The sequence below is a fragment of the Manihot esculenta genome, chromosome 11 (genome assembly GCF_001659605.2).
Source record: "Manihot esculenta cultivar AM560-2 chromosome 11, M.esculenta_v8, whole genome shotgun sequence".
Lineage (NCBI taxonomy): Eukaryota > Viridiplantae > Streptophyta > Magnoliopsida > Malpighiales > Euphorbiaceae > Manihot > Manihot esculenta.
The window spans coordinates 23,355,588-23,374,311 of record NC_035171.2 but is presented as its reverse complement, the minus strand read 5'-3'; the positions used below and the strand labels follow the sequence as shown (position 1 = coordinate 23,374,311).

At 34.0% G+C, this 18,724-nt stretch overlaps 1 protein-coding gene across 3 annotated transcripts in view; it reads left to right on the top strand.

Annotated features, from left to right (window-relative positions):
- LOC110626848 (probable apyrase 6) overlaps window positions 1-17,390 on the top strand; it is a 30,803-nt gene extending 13,413 nt beyond the window's left edge. The window contains exons 5-9 of one of the 3 annotated variants that reach the window (XM_021772980.2): window positions 7,441-7,596; window positions 14,797-14,894; window positions 16,325-16,521; window positions 16,909-16,943; window positions 17,046-17,231. In XM_021772980.2, the coding sequence (XP_021628672.1) occupies window positions 7,441-7,596; window positions 14,797-14,894; window positions 16,325-16,521; window positions 16,909-16,943; window positions 17,046-17,047 (488 nt within the window). In that variant the 3' untranslated portion in view covers window positions 17,048-17,231. Of the gene's footprint in view, window positions 1-7,440; window positions 7,597-14,796; window positions 14,895-16,324; window positions 16,522-16,908; window positions 16,944-17,022 lie in introns of all 3 variants that reach the window. The other 2 variants (XM_021772978.2, XM_043961707.1) reach the window with 2 other exon arrangements.
- The last annotated feature ends 1,334 nt before the right edge of the window (window positions 17,391-18,724 follow it).

Below are 18,724 nucleotides of genomic sequence, written 5' to 3'. Positions count from 1 at the left end.
AAAGATAGAAAATAGCTCAAAATGACTTTTTATTAAATATAACCAAGTGATATGAGGATGATTAACAACAAAAGTAATAAAATACCTAAAACCAGTCTTGGACACAATAGGACAAAGACTCGAAATATCTAAATGAACTAACACAAAAGGCAATAAATCCGGTTTATTGACTCTAGAAACTAAAGGAAGACGATATTGTTTAGCAAATTGACAAGACTCACAATTTAAAGATGAAATATTACGAAATTGAGGACATAATTTCTTTACAGAGGATAATGAAGGATGTCCAAGCGTATAATGCACTTCAAAAGGAGTTAAAACACTAGAACAAGCAATAGATCTTGGCACCCTTGGATCCGCTTTATCGTAAGATCTTGAAACAAGCAATACCCATGAAAAAATGAGACACGACAAGTCAGGGTTTGTGTGAGTTTACTAACAGAAATGATATTAAAAAAATAATGATGGTAGACTCGGCAAAAAAGACAAGGAAATTGACGAGGTTAGATTAATACATCCAGAACCAAGAATAAAAGAAATGGAGGCATCTACCAAAGTGATTTTAGATGGTGTAGTATGAGATTGAAAAGTAGAAAAGAGATTTAGATTACCTATCATATGATTTGTAGCATCATAATGTATAACCTATTTTGATGAAGAGGGAACAAGACATGTGTTGGATTTACCTGACTCAACAATGGCAGTTATGGGAGAGATATTGGACTTAAAGGATGCTTGATACTGGGAAAATTGAGCAAATTCATCTTCATAAACTAAAATATTATTTTCAGAGGGTGAGGCATCTGTTGTATTAAATGATGCAACACGAATTGACTGAGCACATTTGATTTTTTCATTGAAGTTGTCTACATGTGCGTTTGGTATATCCTGGATCATGGCTGTAATAGCACACAATTTCACTTGATTCTTGATTGCGACCCTCTGTTTCTTTGTCGCGATTGCCTGGTGCCCCACCCTTGCTACCACCTTCATTCCGTTGATGGCTATTGTCATTGCCATGGCTCACAAATGCACTACTTGCTTGAGGGTACACAAATTGTGTCGTTTCAGTGCAAAGAACTCTAGCAAAAGCCTCATTGAGTGAAGGTAGCTTAGAGCCAGACAAAATCTAGGTTCTAGCAATATCGAATTCTGAATGTAAGCCAACAAGAAAGCTCATGACAACCATTTGTTCCTGTTGTGACTGCTGAATCTTAACATTCGGATTAAAGGGAAGCTGGACATTGAGCTCTTCATACACACGTTTAAAATCCATGAGATAAGCAGTAAGAGGCCTCTAGTTTTCTGAATGATAAAAGGCCTTGCATACATCATAAATACCAGAAACATTCCCTTTACCAGAGTACAAAAACTCAAGATAATCCATTAGTTCTTTAACAAACTCGCAGGGATTAATTAAATTGATTACCTTACTTTCAATGGATTTCGGATTTGTAAAAACAATCGAGCATCTTCCTGTAACCAAGCTTGTTTTGTATCATATGTGGATGGATAACAAGTAACATGATCATCCTTATCAATATTTTGCAAGTACACACGGATGGTTTTGCTGTAGTCTAAGAAATTAGTCCCATTGAGTTTTGTGTTCCATAATTTTGGTTATTATAGGAATTACGTCCATCACCACAGGTTTATTCTCTGCCATAATGCACTAGTACCTCAAACAGAGGCCTAAGATTGATCAAATGAACTCAAATGCACCAAATCAATCTATTCAAAGCACACCCATAAATTGTAGCAATAAAAAATAAGCAAGTACACCTTCAAAGACTCACAAAAGAGGGCGGTAGCATACTGGATTGGACTCCCCTTGACGAGTCGACCAGGAAAGAAGAGACTAGAGCAAAAAGGTTCACCGGAAAGTGGCTCATGCCTTGGTGTGTGGTCTGACGGCGTCTGGACAGAAAGGGAACGTGAGGCCCACGTAAGGCTCCTTCGGTGACTGGACTCTCGGGAATGGGCAATCAGTGGCGGTGCTCCTTTTGGGAAGGGTGGTGAATCTAAACAGTCACTTTATGTGGGTGACCTTAGGGGTGAGCATTCGGTCGGTTCGGTTCAAAACCGAACCGAACCGAATAAACCGAAAACCGAAATTTTAGTTTTTATGAAAACCGAACCGAACCGATTTTGGTCAGAAACCGAATCGAACCGAACCGGTCTGATTCGGTTCGGTTCGATTCGGTTTGATCGGTTTCGATTTTTAATATTTTTTTAATTTTTTACTCTTTATTTTTAGTATTTTAAAATTTAATTAAAATATTTTAATTTTAATATAATTTAATTTCTCTATATTATTGAAAAAATATATTATTATCCCTAATCGGTTCGGTTCGGTTTTTTCGGTTTTTTTCTGATCAAAACCGAACCGAACCGAAATAACCGGAATTTCTGAAATTTAAAACCGAACCGAACCGAAATGTATAAAAAACCGAACCAAATTTTCAAATCGGTTCGGTTCGGTCGGTTTTTTCGGTTTGAACCGGATTCTGCTCAGCCCTAGGTGACCTAGGGTTTGTGAGAAATTTGTGAAAGAGAAACTCGCTGGGTTTCTCAAAGGGGATATAATTTTATGTGAATTGGCTCTGATACCATGTTAATTGATTGGAAAATTGTGTATCTTTCATTCACAATTAGTAGAATTTATATACAAGCTATAAAAGTTTTTCTAATCAATATAAAATATGAATTCTAAAATAATATTAACTTTAATAGACTCATAACTTATAACAATAACAATTATAATCATATTTAAAAAATAATTTTTTAAATAAACATTAACAAAATATTTTATACATGTTTATTTAAAAATTATACATATATTTTAATTCAATAAAAGTATAGATCTATAATTAATTTTGATAATGATGTTGAAAAAGGATATGTATACTTTTTTTTTTCAATAAGTGTGTTTAAAAGTTGCAAAATATCATATGGAATTAATTTTTTTAATTCATATCTTTAATTTTTTTTTTTCAATTCATATAGATGAAGGGTATTAGTGTAGGTAATCCTGTAGCTATAATTTTAATTTTAATTTCTTCAGGTTTTAGGATCATGAATGAAGGTGGGTATACTATAGAAGTTACATGCCTCTCTTCCAAAGCTATTGAGAAGGATCTTTATGATTTTTTCTGAAAATGTTTAGATTGTCAAGGATCTTCAAAGGTGCCTATGGTCAAGACTCAAGAGTCAGTTGTCTTACTAAGTGCTGAGTATTGCTCCGATAATAATTGTTTGGTTACCAAATTGGTGTTATCTGCATTTCTAGCAAGTCTGGTCTGTTTTAATGTTTCATGAATAAAAATCAAGAAGAATAAGTACGTGTGTTCATACTCTCTGTGTTATCATGTCTTTTTCCTCTTCCTTTATTTTTCCCAATAGATAAAAGGCTTCATTAATAGGAGAAGTTGTTACAACGGCATGGCCTGCTAAAAAGCTAGAGGTTGGGATGATCTCCTGCTAGCATAGCAATAAGAAGCCATAAAGAACATATTTAAAGTCTAAGGAGACATAAACGTCATCTAGGCAACCAGATGCTACCATAAAGAAGAAAAACCTTGCCAAAGAGCACAAAAAGGTTGTAGCCACCATAGAACTTTACCTTCTGGGTCAAACAATAGCTTCATAGATCAAGTGGCACCAACCCAACAAAGGTGGTGGGGATGCACTATTCAACGACCCAATGGCGCTTGACAAGCATTGCTCTGCAAGCTACCGCCATGCCCCATTCGCCGGACTAGAACGACATCTTGTGGCATAGCATCTGTGAGCCTTCGACCTGCATGCAAAGATTTCTCCACAACGTAGACCACAAAACAAGAAGCAAGAAAAATGCATATCAAAGAAACTCTCTTCATCATAGATATGCAAGCAAACTTAGGCAACAAGAAAAAGAAACAAAAAATAAAAGAAACCATCTAAAAGTGGGGAGGGAAAACCCTCTCTCTTGGCAGAAGGGATGAGGATATTATCCAAGTAGGGAGAAATCGACGGGTGGCAGACGAAATGGAGACCGACGCTTCCAGAACCTAAGCTTCTCTAGAGATTTTCTCTCTAGAAAACCTAGAGAGAGATAATGTGTTAGATGCATTTGGGGGCCCAGCATATAAGAGGTGTAGACAACAAGGAAATAATGAAGCTGGTTGCGGCCGAGGAAATAAGATTCAAGGGGCAACTATCATATTTATTATTTAGTAGATTAAGGTTTATCTTTGCAACATATTCAGATTTATCTATTCATCAGATTAGGATCAATAGGAATTTATGTTTTAGTATTAATCTTCTTTTAGTTTAACTCTTGATTGTATATCCATATTATAGAGTAATCAACTTCTGTAATCTCTTTATAAGGAGTTTTCAATTGCAATAAAAGCAATCAATAAATTTATTCCAATCTTTATGAGATCTAAAACTCTCTCCAACGAGTACAAGGTAGTGAGCTCCCTCTATTGAGTTTAGTTCAACATTCATCATAGGATATCGAGGCAATAGTGGGAAGTCAAAGGCTTTGGCTAAAGATAGATTTTCCTAACAAACTTGTGACATGATCTTTTGCAAGGACTCATAACAACTTGGCATCAAAACCTGGTGTCGTGGGAGATTCTGATTGTTAGGACAAGGTGGAAAATTTCATGCTTGAGACATTCTTGCATCCAGAAGATGCAAGAATCACATTAGGGTCGAAGCTCAAATTGCTGAATTATTTTGACAGTTGCGAGGTATTTTTGTCAAATTAAGGGAACATTCCAATTTTGTTGGGCGGAAAGTAGCATTCAGGGACGCTCTCTGAATCAAACAGAGGACAGAACCATCGTTATACCAAACTGGATTTTCCTACTTTTGATTGGACTAAGGACTCATTATGCTGGCTGAATAGGAGTGAACAAATTTTCCATAATCAGCAAACAACAGAGACTGATAAAATTGGGCTAGTTGATTTTCACACGTTAGGCAAAGCTCAAATGTGGTATATGAAGCTGGAGCAAGAGGAACTAGGGTTAACATCGGGTTCTTTTAAAATTTTTGCAATTTAAGTTTTGAACCTCCATTAAGAAACCATCCATTGGGGAGTTGGTCAATTTGCAACAAATAGGCACAGTGGAAGAATATCAATGCCAGTTTCAGTCATTTCTAGCAAGAGCAACAATGGTTTGCTTTGATCAACAAGTAGATCTCTTTAATGCTTGCCTTGTTGAACCTATATGAATGCATGTCGTATTGCAAAACCCATAAAATTTAGCAACTACTATGAATCTCGCTGGAGCTTATGAAAGAAGACAACAGCTGGAACGAGGATTTAAAAACAAGGGGGGCATCCGCTTTGGCAACTCCTAAAACGTAGGTGCCAAAACTGCAAGAAGCATGACAAGTGAAGATTCTAACATCATTCCAAGTGTCTTCTCCTTATGTTAAAGGGCTGAATAGAGTAGAAATGGCAAAATGAAGGGCTAAAGGCATTTGCTATAATTGTATTGAACCTTGTATTGCTGGGAGTCGATGCAAAAAACTGTTATGGTTGGAGTGTCTTCTCCTTAGAGGGTTTCGAGGACTCAAATGAACCTGAATTTCCTTACATGCCATTTCAGGTAAGAAGGTAGAACAATGCAACTAAAAGCCATTATTGTTGACTATCCTCTGCGCATGCTGGTTCATTCGGTAGCACACACAATTTTGTGAGCAAGGTGGCAGCACATCGATTGGGATTACAAGCTCAACCAAAGTCTAGGATTAGTGTATCAGTTGCAAATGGACAGAAACTTCAGAGCCAAGGGATCTGTAAGGCGATAAAATTTGTTGTTGGTAATACTTGTTTTACTGCTGATTTCCTTATTATTCCCTTGGATGGATTTGATGTTGTCTTAGGAGTATAACGGCTTATGAAACTGGGTCCAATTATGTGGGATTTCGCCCGCCTCACCATGAGTTTTGGAGCGAAAGGTGAAGCTGTTTTCCAAGGGCAGAACGCCACCTAGAGCCATCATCTACAAGTGTTATAAGGAACACCTTCACACTACAGATTGGATGGATTGCTCGAAGAGTATAATGATTTGTTCCAGGAGCCTAAGGAATTACCACCTGTTCAGCTGCGTGATCTTCGCATCTATTTACTACCCAATATAGGTCTTGAAGTGGTGAGACCATATTGTTATCTGCATTTATAGAAGGATGAGGTAGAAAAGTAACGTGATCAATGCTTCAATAGGGTATAATAAGACCGGGCAGATCTCCTTTCTATTGGCCTGTTCTATTGGAGGGGAAAAAAAAGATGAGACATGAAAATTTTGTGTTGATTATTGAGAATTGATCACCAATCAAGGATAAATTTCTGATTTCGGTGGTTGATGAATTATTGGATGAATGCCACGGTGCAAATTATTTTACAAAATTGGACCTCAGCTCTTGCTATGATAAAATTTGAATGGATGCTCAGGACATTACTGTTTTTTTCACTCACCACAAGCATTTTGGATTTTTAATTATGCCCTTTGGTCTCACCAATGCACCATCAACCTCTCAGGTTCTTGTGAACGAGGTATTTCACAAGTACTAAAATATTACATTGGACATGTCATCTAAACTATCACATTTAATGTTTTAAAATTGACTAAAATTACAACTAATTGAAATGTTGGGCCAATTCATCCAAAATTTAAACTTTTGAATTAAAATGCAGCATCACAAACATTGAGCCTTTTTATTATGATATTATATGCCATGTCAACAATTAGAAATAAAATAATATTTTTGATGTCATGTCAGATGCCACTTCAGTAGCCCCAATTTTTTATTTTGACCATATGCTACACTTAATATAAAACTTCAAAATTGGACTAAAATTGACCAAAAAAAAAAAGAGAAATTGGCTATAATTGAAAAAAGCACTAAAATATTTGCTTTTTTTTAACCATTAGGCCAAAAATGAGCTCCAAATATTATTTTGCAGTTTCCATCCTAAATGATACCCAAACAACTGAACAAGACAAGTGAAAAGAGGATTGGGCTTTTCAGTTTTTGTTGAATATTTAACTTCCTGTCATAATTGAGCAAAAAAGTCGAAATTGAATGCATTTCTTTAATAAATAATTTTTTGGTCACTATAAATTTAAATGGATCAAAGTCTGGTTATGGTTTACCTAATTAATGCAAGAGAAATTAAAAAAGGAAGAAGAAAAATTGGTGACTTGTGAATAATAATATAGTATACATACAACGTTCAACTGTACTATAAACTATGGTGTTCTATGTGTTACATATTCACTTACGGGTATACATGTATGTACCTGTAGTGGTAATGTGCATCAGTTTCACGTCAATTCGAAATTTTGATGGCATGTATAGTTGATATTTTGACATCAATTTTAACAAGTATCCTTGCACATTTTTCTAAGTCTTGTATGTAATGCTGAAATGATAATGCAGTGCCTAATGATAGGGAGGGACCAGTTGGTAACCCTTGCATTCCCAAAGGATATGACTTGGCATCCAATGCAAGTGATGGCAAATTTCTCTCACCACACCCAGCTGGAAACTTTACTGCATGCAGACTTGAAGTTTTGGCATTGTTGAAGAATAAAGGTAACGTCTTATAATTCCAACACTCTGTTGGAAGGAGGTAGAGTAAAGTGAGGTTTTTTTGAAGTAAGTTTTATAAAGTAAGATATCTATAGTTTTTAAACCTTAATAATCTTTTATTGTTTGTGAGGAACGTAAAGTAAGGTTTAAAATCTTATTATGTTTGGCTAAGAGGTAAAGTAAATGAACGTTTTATGTGATAGTGACAAAAATTGCCCTTATTATTAAATAAATTTTTTATTATTATTGACAATTTAATTAATATCACATCCATCCAAAAAGAAAATGCCTACCAAACTATTTTTGCATAAAGATAAATTTTAATTTTATATTTTATTTTATGAAATTATTGTATAATTTTAAATCACTGGTGCTTCAAAATAAATAAAAATATTATTATAAGATAAATATATTATTCAAATTATAGAAAAAAAAGAGAAAATAGTAATAAAAAAAAGCAAAAAAAGAAGAGAATAGATTGATCTTTGTACCTCATATGAAAGATGCTTCAGTCTGCTGTTTGAGAATTTGAATAGATTAAAATAATTTAAAAATTAATAAGGATAAAATAGGTAGTACGATGATTAAAAAAAAAAAGCAAGATAGGGTTGCCTCCTCAACCCGCCAACTTGGGATGCTTGGGTGTTGCTTTTGTTAGTGAGCGACAGAGTGAGAAAGTGTGGAGTAGAGAGCATGGATGGCTAACAAAGTTAGGTTCAAGGGGATGGTCGTTTTTCTGATTGATTTTGATTAATTAACCGAGTTGATACGAAAACTGAAAAATCTTAAAAATTAATAACTAAACCAAACTGTATAAACCAAGTGAAGAATTTTGGGAGGAATTTTTTGTTTATGGTTTATTTATTGATGAACTTGAATTTATGGTTGGAGAAGGATTAGTGGTGGCAACCTTGGGAAAAATATTGTTAGGCATGGTATTGGAATCACTTCTAGAGTTTTTACGAGAGTGGATTGATATCTGATAAGGTTTATGGTACTGATATGAAGGTCTAAATGTGGTTCTATTTCAGTAATTCTTATTTTGGTATGATCCATCTTCTCTTGTAATCTAGCTATTTCAACGGCTGTAATCATGGTGGTGGGTTTCAATATCTGAATCATTGTTGACCAACATAGAAGGTTTCTAATTAGGAGGATTCAAATATTTGGGATCCTAATTATACTTATTATAGGGTTTTTATTTTTTTTTCTTTATTGTAGATATTTCTAATTAGGTGTATTATAAATATTTCAAAATTAAGTTGATTCACTGTGTATAAATATTTAAACCTTGTAAAGATCAATTTAATTGTAATAGAATAAAAAATTTCTTTCAAAATTCATGGTATCAAAGCCTAAGCCTGATTTAGGGTTCTGTTTCAATTTTGAATTTTCAAAATCCTAGGCAACCAAATTTGATTCTCCTATTTCGGCCTATTTTCTTTCATCACCGCCACTCCTAGAAGGATCGCAGCCTCCTCGTCGGCCGTTTGCTTGTCTTTAGTGAATCATTTGCCTCACGTGCCACTCATTGTTGGCGCGAGACCCTGTTTTCGGCAAGGATATTCACGTCTATCCGGGCTTTTGTTTCTGGCCTTGTGCTATTGTTCCTTGCTCTATTAGGAGTTGATTAGGTATGTATTTGGTGTGGGCAGCTTCCTTTTACCCTCTTTTTGGGTTTTTTTTTTTGTCTTTGTTGTTGCTCGTTACCATGGCAGAAGCAAAAAAGGGTTTCGTGCTGAAGTTGGGTGTTGACTGGGTGTTCGTTTTATTTGGGCAACCTCTTTTCATTGTTGTGTTCGCTTTATTGCTAACTTCTAACATGTCATCTCTATGGATTATTGATTTTGGTGCAAATTGACACATGACAAGCTCTTATAAAGGTTACCTTAATTGTCTTCCATGTCTACAAAAGGACAGTGTCAGAATAACATATGGTTCTTTTACTCCTATCTCTGGAACCGGTTCTATTGTTTGTACTCCAAATACCAAGCTATTTTCTGTTCTTCATGCTCTTTGTTTCTCTATTAATCTCTAAATTTTTTTTTCTGAACATTGTATTATTTAGGATCTTCAAACTGAAAAGAGGATTGACAATGATAGCCTGCACGATAGCTTATATATGTTGAAAGGAAATCTGAGTTTGAATTCACCTTGGGCTCTTTTTGGAAGAAATCAAGATGTTAACCAGGAAACCATTCAGTGGCATCGACGTTTAGGACACCTATCCTTTTTTGTTTTAGAGAAACTTTATCCTGATTTATTTTTTCAAAACTGATTCTTTAGTTTGTGATACTTGTGAGTATGCTAAGTATACAAGAATCTCTTATCCCTCAAGTAACTATAGGAGCACGATCCCTTTTGTGACAATCCATTCTGACATTTCGGACCTACTCAAACGCTCTCACTATCTGGTAATCGTTGATTTGTTATTTTTATTGATTGCTACACTCGCATGACTTGGGTTTATTTGATAAAGGCAAAGAGTGATGTGGTTTTTTGCTTTCAATCTTTTCACAAGATGATTCGTATTTAATTTGATGCGAGGATTAAAGTTTTGAGAATTGATAATGGTACAGAGTATATGGATGGCCGTTTTTTGCTTATCTCGAGTCTAATAGGATACTGTATTAAACTAATTGTCCTTACACTAGTGTCCAAAATGGTGTTGTTGGAAAGCTTTTGCCCTTAAAAGTCCTTTAGAGGTGCTATAAGGGAAAAATGCTTATACTGTTTCACCAAAGGTGTTTGGATGCATATGTTTTGCTCATACTAGGATAAGTGGAAAGCTCGATCCAAGGGCTCTTAAATGTGTATTTGTTGGGTCACTCTCCTACACAAAAGGGTTACAAGTGTTGCCACCTTTCTTGTAGAAAATACTTTATCATTATAGATATTACATTTAGAGAGGCTGAATCTTACTTCAGAACTATTCCATCACCTTTTCATGAGTAGGACAGTGAGAGAGAAGAGATAATTTCTAGCCTTATAACTCTAGATTTTTTTACTCAAGAGGAGACTACTATAGAGGGAGAGACTATTGGTAATCAAGAAAAAATAATTGGGCGTCTGGATAATCCAGATTTAAGAAAATACTCAAGAAGAGACAAAATAGAAGGAAAAAAAAGCCATTAAGAAGTCTACTCAATATCATGAATCTTCCTCTTCTCCATCTGGTGAGTCAACTCTAAACCTTGAATCTATTGATGATCTAAATAAACCAATTGCTTAAAGAAAAGGAGTTAGGTTTTGTACAAAATACTCTATGTCTAGCTTTCTCTTATAATTCTGTCTCCATCTTATAGAGTTTTTGTTTCGTCTATTTCTTCTATATCTATCCCACAAGATTGAAAGAAAGCTCTCAAAGGTTCTAATTAAAAGGGAGCAATGATTGAAGAAATCAAAGTCTTGGCTAAAAATGAGACCTAGGAGTTGGTGACTCTTCCACCTAGAAAAAAATCTGTTGGCTGCAAATGGATATTCACTGTGAAACACAAAGCAAAAAGATTCAAGCTAGACTAGTTGCCAAGGGGTACACTCAAATCTATGGAGTGGATTACTAGGAGATATTTACCCCTATTGCTAAAATAAATTCAACCAAAGTTTTGCTATCTTGTGTTGCTAATCTTGACTGGGATTTACAATAATTTGATGTGAAAAATGCATTCCTTCATGGAGACTTAGAGGAGGAAATATACATGGGCATCTCTCCTGGATTTTCTAATGAAAAAACCGAAGGAAAGGCTTGTGCAGGCCTGTGTAGGCTAAAGAAGGCGTTGTATGGATTGAAACAGTCACTCAAAGCTTAGTTTGACCGATTCAGCAGAGCCATGGTTTTCTTTGGCTATAAATAGAGCAATATTGACCATATTTTGTTTATAAAACATCATAGGGTAAAATTACTCTTCTCATTATTTATATTGATGACATAGTAATGATAGGAGATGACAAAGAAGAAATCACTTAACTAAAGAAGCTTCTGACTCAGAAATTCGAAATTAAAGATCTAGAAAAACTTCATAATTTTTTGGGAATTGAGGTTGCTAGATCGAAAAAGGGAATATTTATCTCTTAGAGGAAATACATTATAGATCTCTTAGAAAAAATTGGTATGTTAGGTTGCAAACCAGCAGAAACTATTATTGAGAGCAATTACAAGTTGCAAGTAGGAACTGATGAACTAATAGATATTGGCAAATATTAGATATTGGTAAATAGATTAATTTATCTCTTACATACTCGACCAAATATAACATACACAGTTAGCCTAGTCAGTTAATTTATGTATGATCCTCGTGTACTCCACATGCAAGTTGTTTTTCACATTTTGCGATACTTGAAGTCTGCCCCTAGAAAAGGTCTCCTATCTCCAAATATGGCCATCTCCGAATAGAAGCATTCACAGATGCAAATTGGATTGGATCCCTTGATGATAGAAGGTCAGTTAGTGGTTACTGCACACTTGTGGGAGGCACCTTGTCACTTGTGGGAGGCACCTTGTCACTTGTGGGAGGCAACCTTGTCATTTGGAGAAGCAAGAAGCAAAATGTTATTGCTCTATCAAGTGTTGAAGTGGAATATAGAGTGATGATAGAAGGTATTTGTAAATTCCTATGGTTGCAAACGGCTGGACTGCTTTTGTACTGTGATAACAAAACTGCCATCAATATAGCTCACAATTTGGTTCAACATGACTGAATGAAGAAAATAGATATTGATCGTCACTTCGTTAAAAAGAAGTAAAGAAATGATATCTTGAGATTAGATCATGTGACTTCTAATGAACAGTTAGGTGATGTGTTTACCAAAAGGCTCAGGAACAAGACCTATCACACTTTGGTTTGCAAGTTGGGTACTTTATGATATTTATGCACTAACTTGAGGAAAGTATTAACCAACATGAAAGGTTCTTAATTAGAGGATTCAGATTTTTGGAATCCTAATTATGTTTGATTATAGAGATTTTATTTTCTCGCTTTTATTGTAGATATTTCTAATTAGGTGTGTTGTAAATATTCCTAAATTAGATTGATTCTTTGTGTATAAATACTCAAATTTTGTAAAGATCAATTCAACTGGAATAGAATAAAAAATTCTTTCCAAAATTCTTCGACCATAAATCTGATTTCATCCTTAAGGCCTCCTATGAAGGCAGACAGAAAATGGGATTCTGATCTGGCAAAAGCTGCTCCATTCAAATTCATTCAAATTCTGAAATGCCTAACAGACTCATCTAGCTCCCTTTTATACTTCCTTTTCAACAGAATAACAAACTTTTATTTTCTATTTCCCACCTTTCTAAACAATGTAATTATTTATTCCAAAACTACCCTTATTTCTGAATCTCTTCCTCTTATATGTAACAACTTCCTTTCTGGGACATTTTGCACTATATGTTGGACATGATCAAACCATCTCAAATGACCTTTACTCATTTTATCTTTAGACTTGTAAATTTTGGGAAAAAAATGAACTCTTCCAAAACCTAGAAAAAAGAAAAGAACTTTGGCTAGAGAGCTCCTAAGCAATGGAATATCATATGTTCACATATGAATAGGATTTGAAAATAATGATATCGGCAGTGGAGTAGTGACGGCTATTGTGTGGTAATGTACAACTAATATTTTGCCATATCAGATTCTACTATGGAGGCTACTAAGAACATTATTGTATTTTTTTAAAAAAATTCACAAAAATGACTCAAATCAATACTAAAAGAATAAGAATTTAACTAATATGCAATAATCTTGTAGATCTAACAATTTATTTTTTAGCTCAAATAATAGCCCAAATTAAACTAAGCTGAAATAATACCTTATCATGCAAAAAGCTAAAGCATCCTTTGTAACTCAAGTATTCAACAGATTCAAGTGCTCTGATGATGAGTTAGTAGAATTTTGCACTAGAATCTGAAGGCTGATATGGAAAAAGAGACGAGGGTAAGTGTTTTACAGTTATTAGGTGGGTTTTGGAAAAAGATAAGGTGGTCCTATAGGGTCTCTGCATCAGCATCTGTTACGGATTCTACATGATTGGTGTATCAAATTATCATCCATAAGTTCATATGGGCAATGCAGCTGTAAAGCTAAATTCATAGGTCTCATATTGCCTTTTCCAATGAATTGATGCTGCTTTTTTAACTTCCTATAAACAATAGTATTGGGCTTTTAAAAGCATTCCTTGTAGTTTATGTGCCCCCTTGTATCACGCACACTATCTGGTACAGTTGTTATTGTTCTAGTATTGTTTCATAGATATCCTCTCTTTCTCCCCTGATCATGGTTTTAAATCGCGGTCGCGGCCACGTTCGCAGTCGTGGTCGCGGGTAATGGAAATAGACCTATAACGGCCATAACGTAACGGTAACGGCCTGGCGCTACGCAAATTTTTTAAAAAAATTTGCAAAGTTCATAAATAAAATGATATTGATTAGATTTAATTTAGAACAATGTATACAAATGCATAATAAACATAAATATATAAAATATAGATTATTTAACTTAAGTTAAACATCATATAGTTTAAAATAAGAAAAATCAACATAATCTTTATAGATTGAGTAAACTAATAGCTCAAAGTATAATTTTAACACTTTAATCCACAAAATTTTACAAAAAAAAAAGGAAAAAAAACAATAATTAAAAACTAAAATAGCTAAAATTTAACTAACTTTTTAGAAGAAATAAGCTTGGAAATAGAGTAGTTTATAATGGATCTAAGTTTATATGAGAAATATGCAAGGAAGATTGAAATTTGAAAGAGAAAGGGAAGAGAAAACTTAAAAAATATAGTCTTTGAAGCTGCTAAAAAGTATACAAACTAATGAAAATGAGAATAGGGAGCAAAAAATAAAAGATGTAAAAGAATTTTAATTATTGGTAACGGCCGTTACCGTTACATAACGGTCGGTAACGGCCGTTACCGTTATGTAATGGCCGTAATGGCCGCATGCAAATCAGGAGGGGCCGTTATATAATGGGTAACGGCCCCCTCAAAACCCGTTACATAACGGCCGTTATGTAACGTAACGGCCCTTATTTAAAACCATGCCCCTGATCCCCCCCCCTTCCTCTTCTTCTTTCTCTTTTTCCTTCTCTTTTATATTTCAACTGTGATGGCTATTGGAAATACAAAATATATATATATATATATATATATATATTTGTGACACTAATTTTTTGTTATATGTTTTACTTTTTAAAGGAAAATGCTTGCAATCACCATGTGAAATTGTGCCATCTTTGTTCTCGGAGCTACAAGGCAAGCACATTTCTCAAGAAACCCTGTTCTACACTTCAGAGGTGCGTATATAATGGGCATAACTTGAAGCTTGAGGCAAATATGGTAGGTTATGTAGTTTTAATTCACATTATTAATGGGCTATACATGTATCATGAATGCAGAAGTTTTCAGTGTTTATGTAGCTTCTTAGGGAAATAGAAAAATTTCAAAGCTATTATGAGTTGGGACTTGGAAAATTTTGATCATTTAGCACTATATTTGAACTAGAAGATGGTCTTTTGTTATTTGGATAGTTAAGAATTATATTGGAGTTAACAACTGCGTTGTGAGTATGATTGCAACTTTTTTGAGATTTAACGTATGATGTAATTTTTATATGAATGATGTTATCTTTTAAAGGAAGTTGGTAAATTTGCACCATATAGATAAAGGAAGCAAGGATACAGACACACATTTGGATAAATATAAACAGATGAAGAAAAAGGGAAAAAATTGTTATGAGAAAATTCATTAGTTGGTCCATAAATTTTGAAAAATACACTAAAATGTCATTAGTGTTTTAAAAAGTTTACTAATTAGTTTCATTGTTAATTTTAACCGTTAGGTATTATAAAAAAAGTTTAAAATACGCTCGATAAGGAGAGATAAATTAGTAGACATTTTTCTAAAGATACATTGGAGTTAACAACTACGTTGTGAGTATGATTGCAAGTTTTTTTGAGATTTAATGTATGATGTAATTTTTATGTGAATGATGTTATCTTTTAAAGGAAGTCGGTAAATTTGCACCATATACATAAAGGAAGCAAGGATACCGACACACATTTGGATAAATATAAACAGAAGAAGAAAAAGAGAAAAAAATGTTATGAGAAAACTCATTAGTTGGTCCATAAATTTTGAAAAATACACTAATATGTCATTAGCATTTTAAAAAGTTTACTAATTGGTTTCATCGTTAATTTTAACTATTAGATATTATAAAAAAAGTTTAAAATACGCTCGATAAGGAGAGATAAATTAGTAGACATTTTTCTAAAATTGAGAAACTAACAAATGAGTTTTTTCAAATTACAGAAACCAAATAGTAAACACTTAACAACTAAAATTAATTAAGAGATAAATTAGTAGACTTTTTAAAACATTAGGGACATTTTAGTGTATTTTTTAAAACTGAGTGATTAACTAATGAGTTTCCCCATAACTTAAGGACTAAATAGTAAATTTTCCATAATAAATTGAAAATTTTTCAAATTTTTACGTAGAGAAGTTGGAAGTAAAAATCCTTTTCTTAAACTATATGCAAGGCAATTAAATGATTAGTCAATTAACCATACTTTGACATGTGGGTTGAAATTTTTGGCACCTGGTCTTGCAATTTACTCCCTATTTTAGTTGGGTTCAGGGGTTCAACATTGTTTCTTTATCTATTGTAATTGGTTGTTGTACTTGTTTCTTCTTTCCTCTCTTATTATTAAATTTTCTGCAGTTCTTTGGCTTGGCTCCTAGGACTACTTTGTTTGAATTGGAGACAGTTGGACAACAATACTGTGAAGGTGATTGGGATAAACTGAGAAGTCAACATCACGGCATTGATGAAATGGATTTGTTGAGATATTGTTTTTCTTCTGCTTACATGTTAGCACTGTTGCACGACAGCCTTGGAATTCCAATGAATGATAAAAGGTACTGTTGCTCTTTTTGCAACTTATGAATCAAATTGTCTGCATGAACTTGCATATAAAGATCCTAGTGACCTTCCTTCTTAGTTTGCATATGTTGCAGCCTCATTTATTTTAATAATTTTTTGCAGCCAAAAAGAAATAATTTTTTGTTTTTGCAATTTAATTCAAAGCTGCTTTTTTTTTTGTTTTTTTTTTTTGATAAGCACACTCAACCTGATTTCTAAAATTGATGGAAATTTTATCCAAATTTTGAAATCAACTTTGGTGGACATGTGCTTTAACTGGTGTGAATGAAAAAGCTGAGCTTCCTCTATATAAAAATGTGCTTGTAAACTTGACTGGTAGGGCTTCTTCTGCCATCTTTGATATCCATCCTTTACTTCAACAGGAAAAAGAGAGGGCTTTCAACTTTGCTAATTAAGTGTACTGAGTCTATCTCTTCTTCTTCTTTCTTTTCTTTTCTCTTTCTTTCTTCCTTTTTCTTTTTTTCTTTTTTTTCCAGAATTGGTTTTGCAAATTATACAGGAAGCTTTCACCTTGACTGGAGTCTTGGAGCTTTTATCCTACAATCAATGCTGGAGCCCCTTGACATGGAAACTGATAACCTTGACCAAATTGTTGGAAATGAGTCGGTGAAATATTTCTCATTATTTGCTTTTCTTCTGATAGTTGTGCTTGGTGTATTGTTCGTACTACAATGGCGAAAACCACAGTTGAAAACAGTATATGATTTGGAAAAAGGGCACTATATCGTCACACGGGTGCCCTGGTGATTGTATCCCCCAGCCTTTTTGTTCCTTTGAGAATAATCTGTAAATTCTGTTGTATCTTTATGGATTCAAGTTACACACAGAGAGTATTTATTTATTATTTATTTTTATTTTAGGGGAAAAAATTGAATTCATTTAAGATTTAAGAATAAGTTGAATCAAGTTTTCATCCCTGTTGGATGACTCTTCAATCTCTTTAATTGAAGCCAAATAATTAAAATTTTTAAAATTAAAAATTAAATTGAGATAATTAAAAAGTTAAATTAAATTTTTAAATTAATTCGATTTCTGTTTGAACAGCTTCTATCTCTGTTATTTTGTTTGGTTCTTTTCTCTTTTTTTCTCGCTCTCAATCTCAATACCTATCTCGTCTCTCTCACTCCCTTACTCTCAATCTCAATCTCAATCTCAATCTCAATATCAATCCTAATTTCTGTCTCACTCTAATTTCTTAATCTTAATCTCCCATCCCTCCACAAACGCGATCTTAGCTCCCTCCGACAGACGTCATTCCTCCATCTTGCATGCATCTTTGAAGGCGGCTCCTCGAAGCTTCTCGACGGTTGATGACTTATGTCTTCTCACTGAGTCATGGCTCCATTCACTGTTTTAGCCACGCATCTCTGCAGATCCTGAAATATGGATGCGTCTTCTCACTGATCTGTACATCTTAGATTTTTGTGGCTTGATATTCACGTTTCTTTTTCTATTTCTTTCATCTTTTTTCAGTTCTATGGGTTGATGTTGCGTATTGAAAATTTGGGATTTTAGGTTTCTATTGTTGATCTGTACATATTAAATTTCTGTGGATCCTTTCTTTTTCTATTTCTTCCATCCTTTTTTAATTCTATAGGTTGATGTTCTGAATTGAAAATTTGGGGTTTTGGCTTTGTGTTGTTGATTTGTACATCTTAAATTTCTGTGTTGCGATATTCACCTTTTTTTTCTTTTTTTCTATTTCTTCCATCCATTTTTAGTTTTATGGGTTGATATTATGAATTGGAAGTTTGGGATTTTAGTTTTGAGATGAAAACTTTGTGTGTAATTTTATTTCAAGTAGTCTGATGATCCTGTTGTTTTGATGAGAACATTATGATGTGAAAATTAAGGAGAAAGCATGAAGCAAGAAGCCAACAAAATGCAAGAGAAGTCGGAGAAACAGAGAAGAACACGAACCAAAACCCAAAAGCATGGGTCTACGCACCCGTGTCTTTGGGCTCCTAACCCATTTTTTATTTTGTATGATACGAAGAGGAAGCTTGCATCCACATTACACGGTCCAAAAAGCCATAACACGACCTGAAATGCATAACCCAGTCAATGCTTCTCCATCCCATATAAAGCAAGGGCAATTTTGTAATTTTGTTATTTATTTTAGACTTGTTAGTTAGAGTTTATTTAGGCCTATTTTGGATGAGTCCACATTTACTTGAG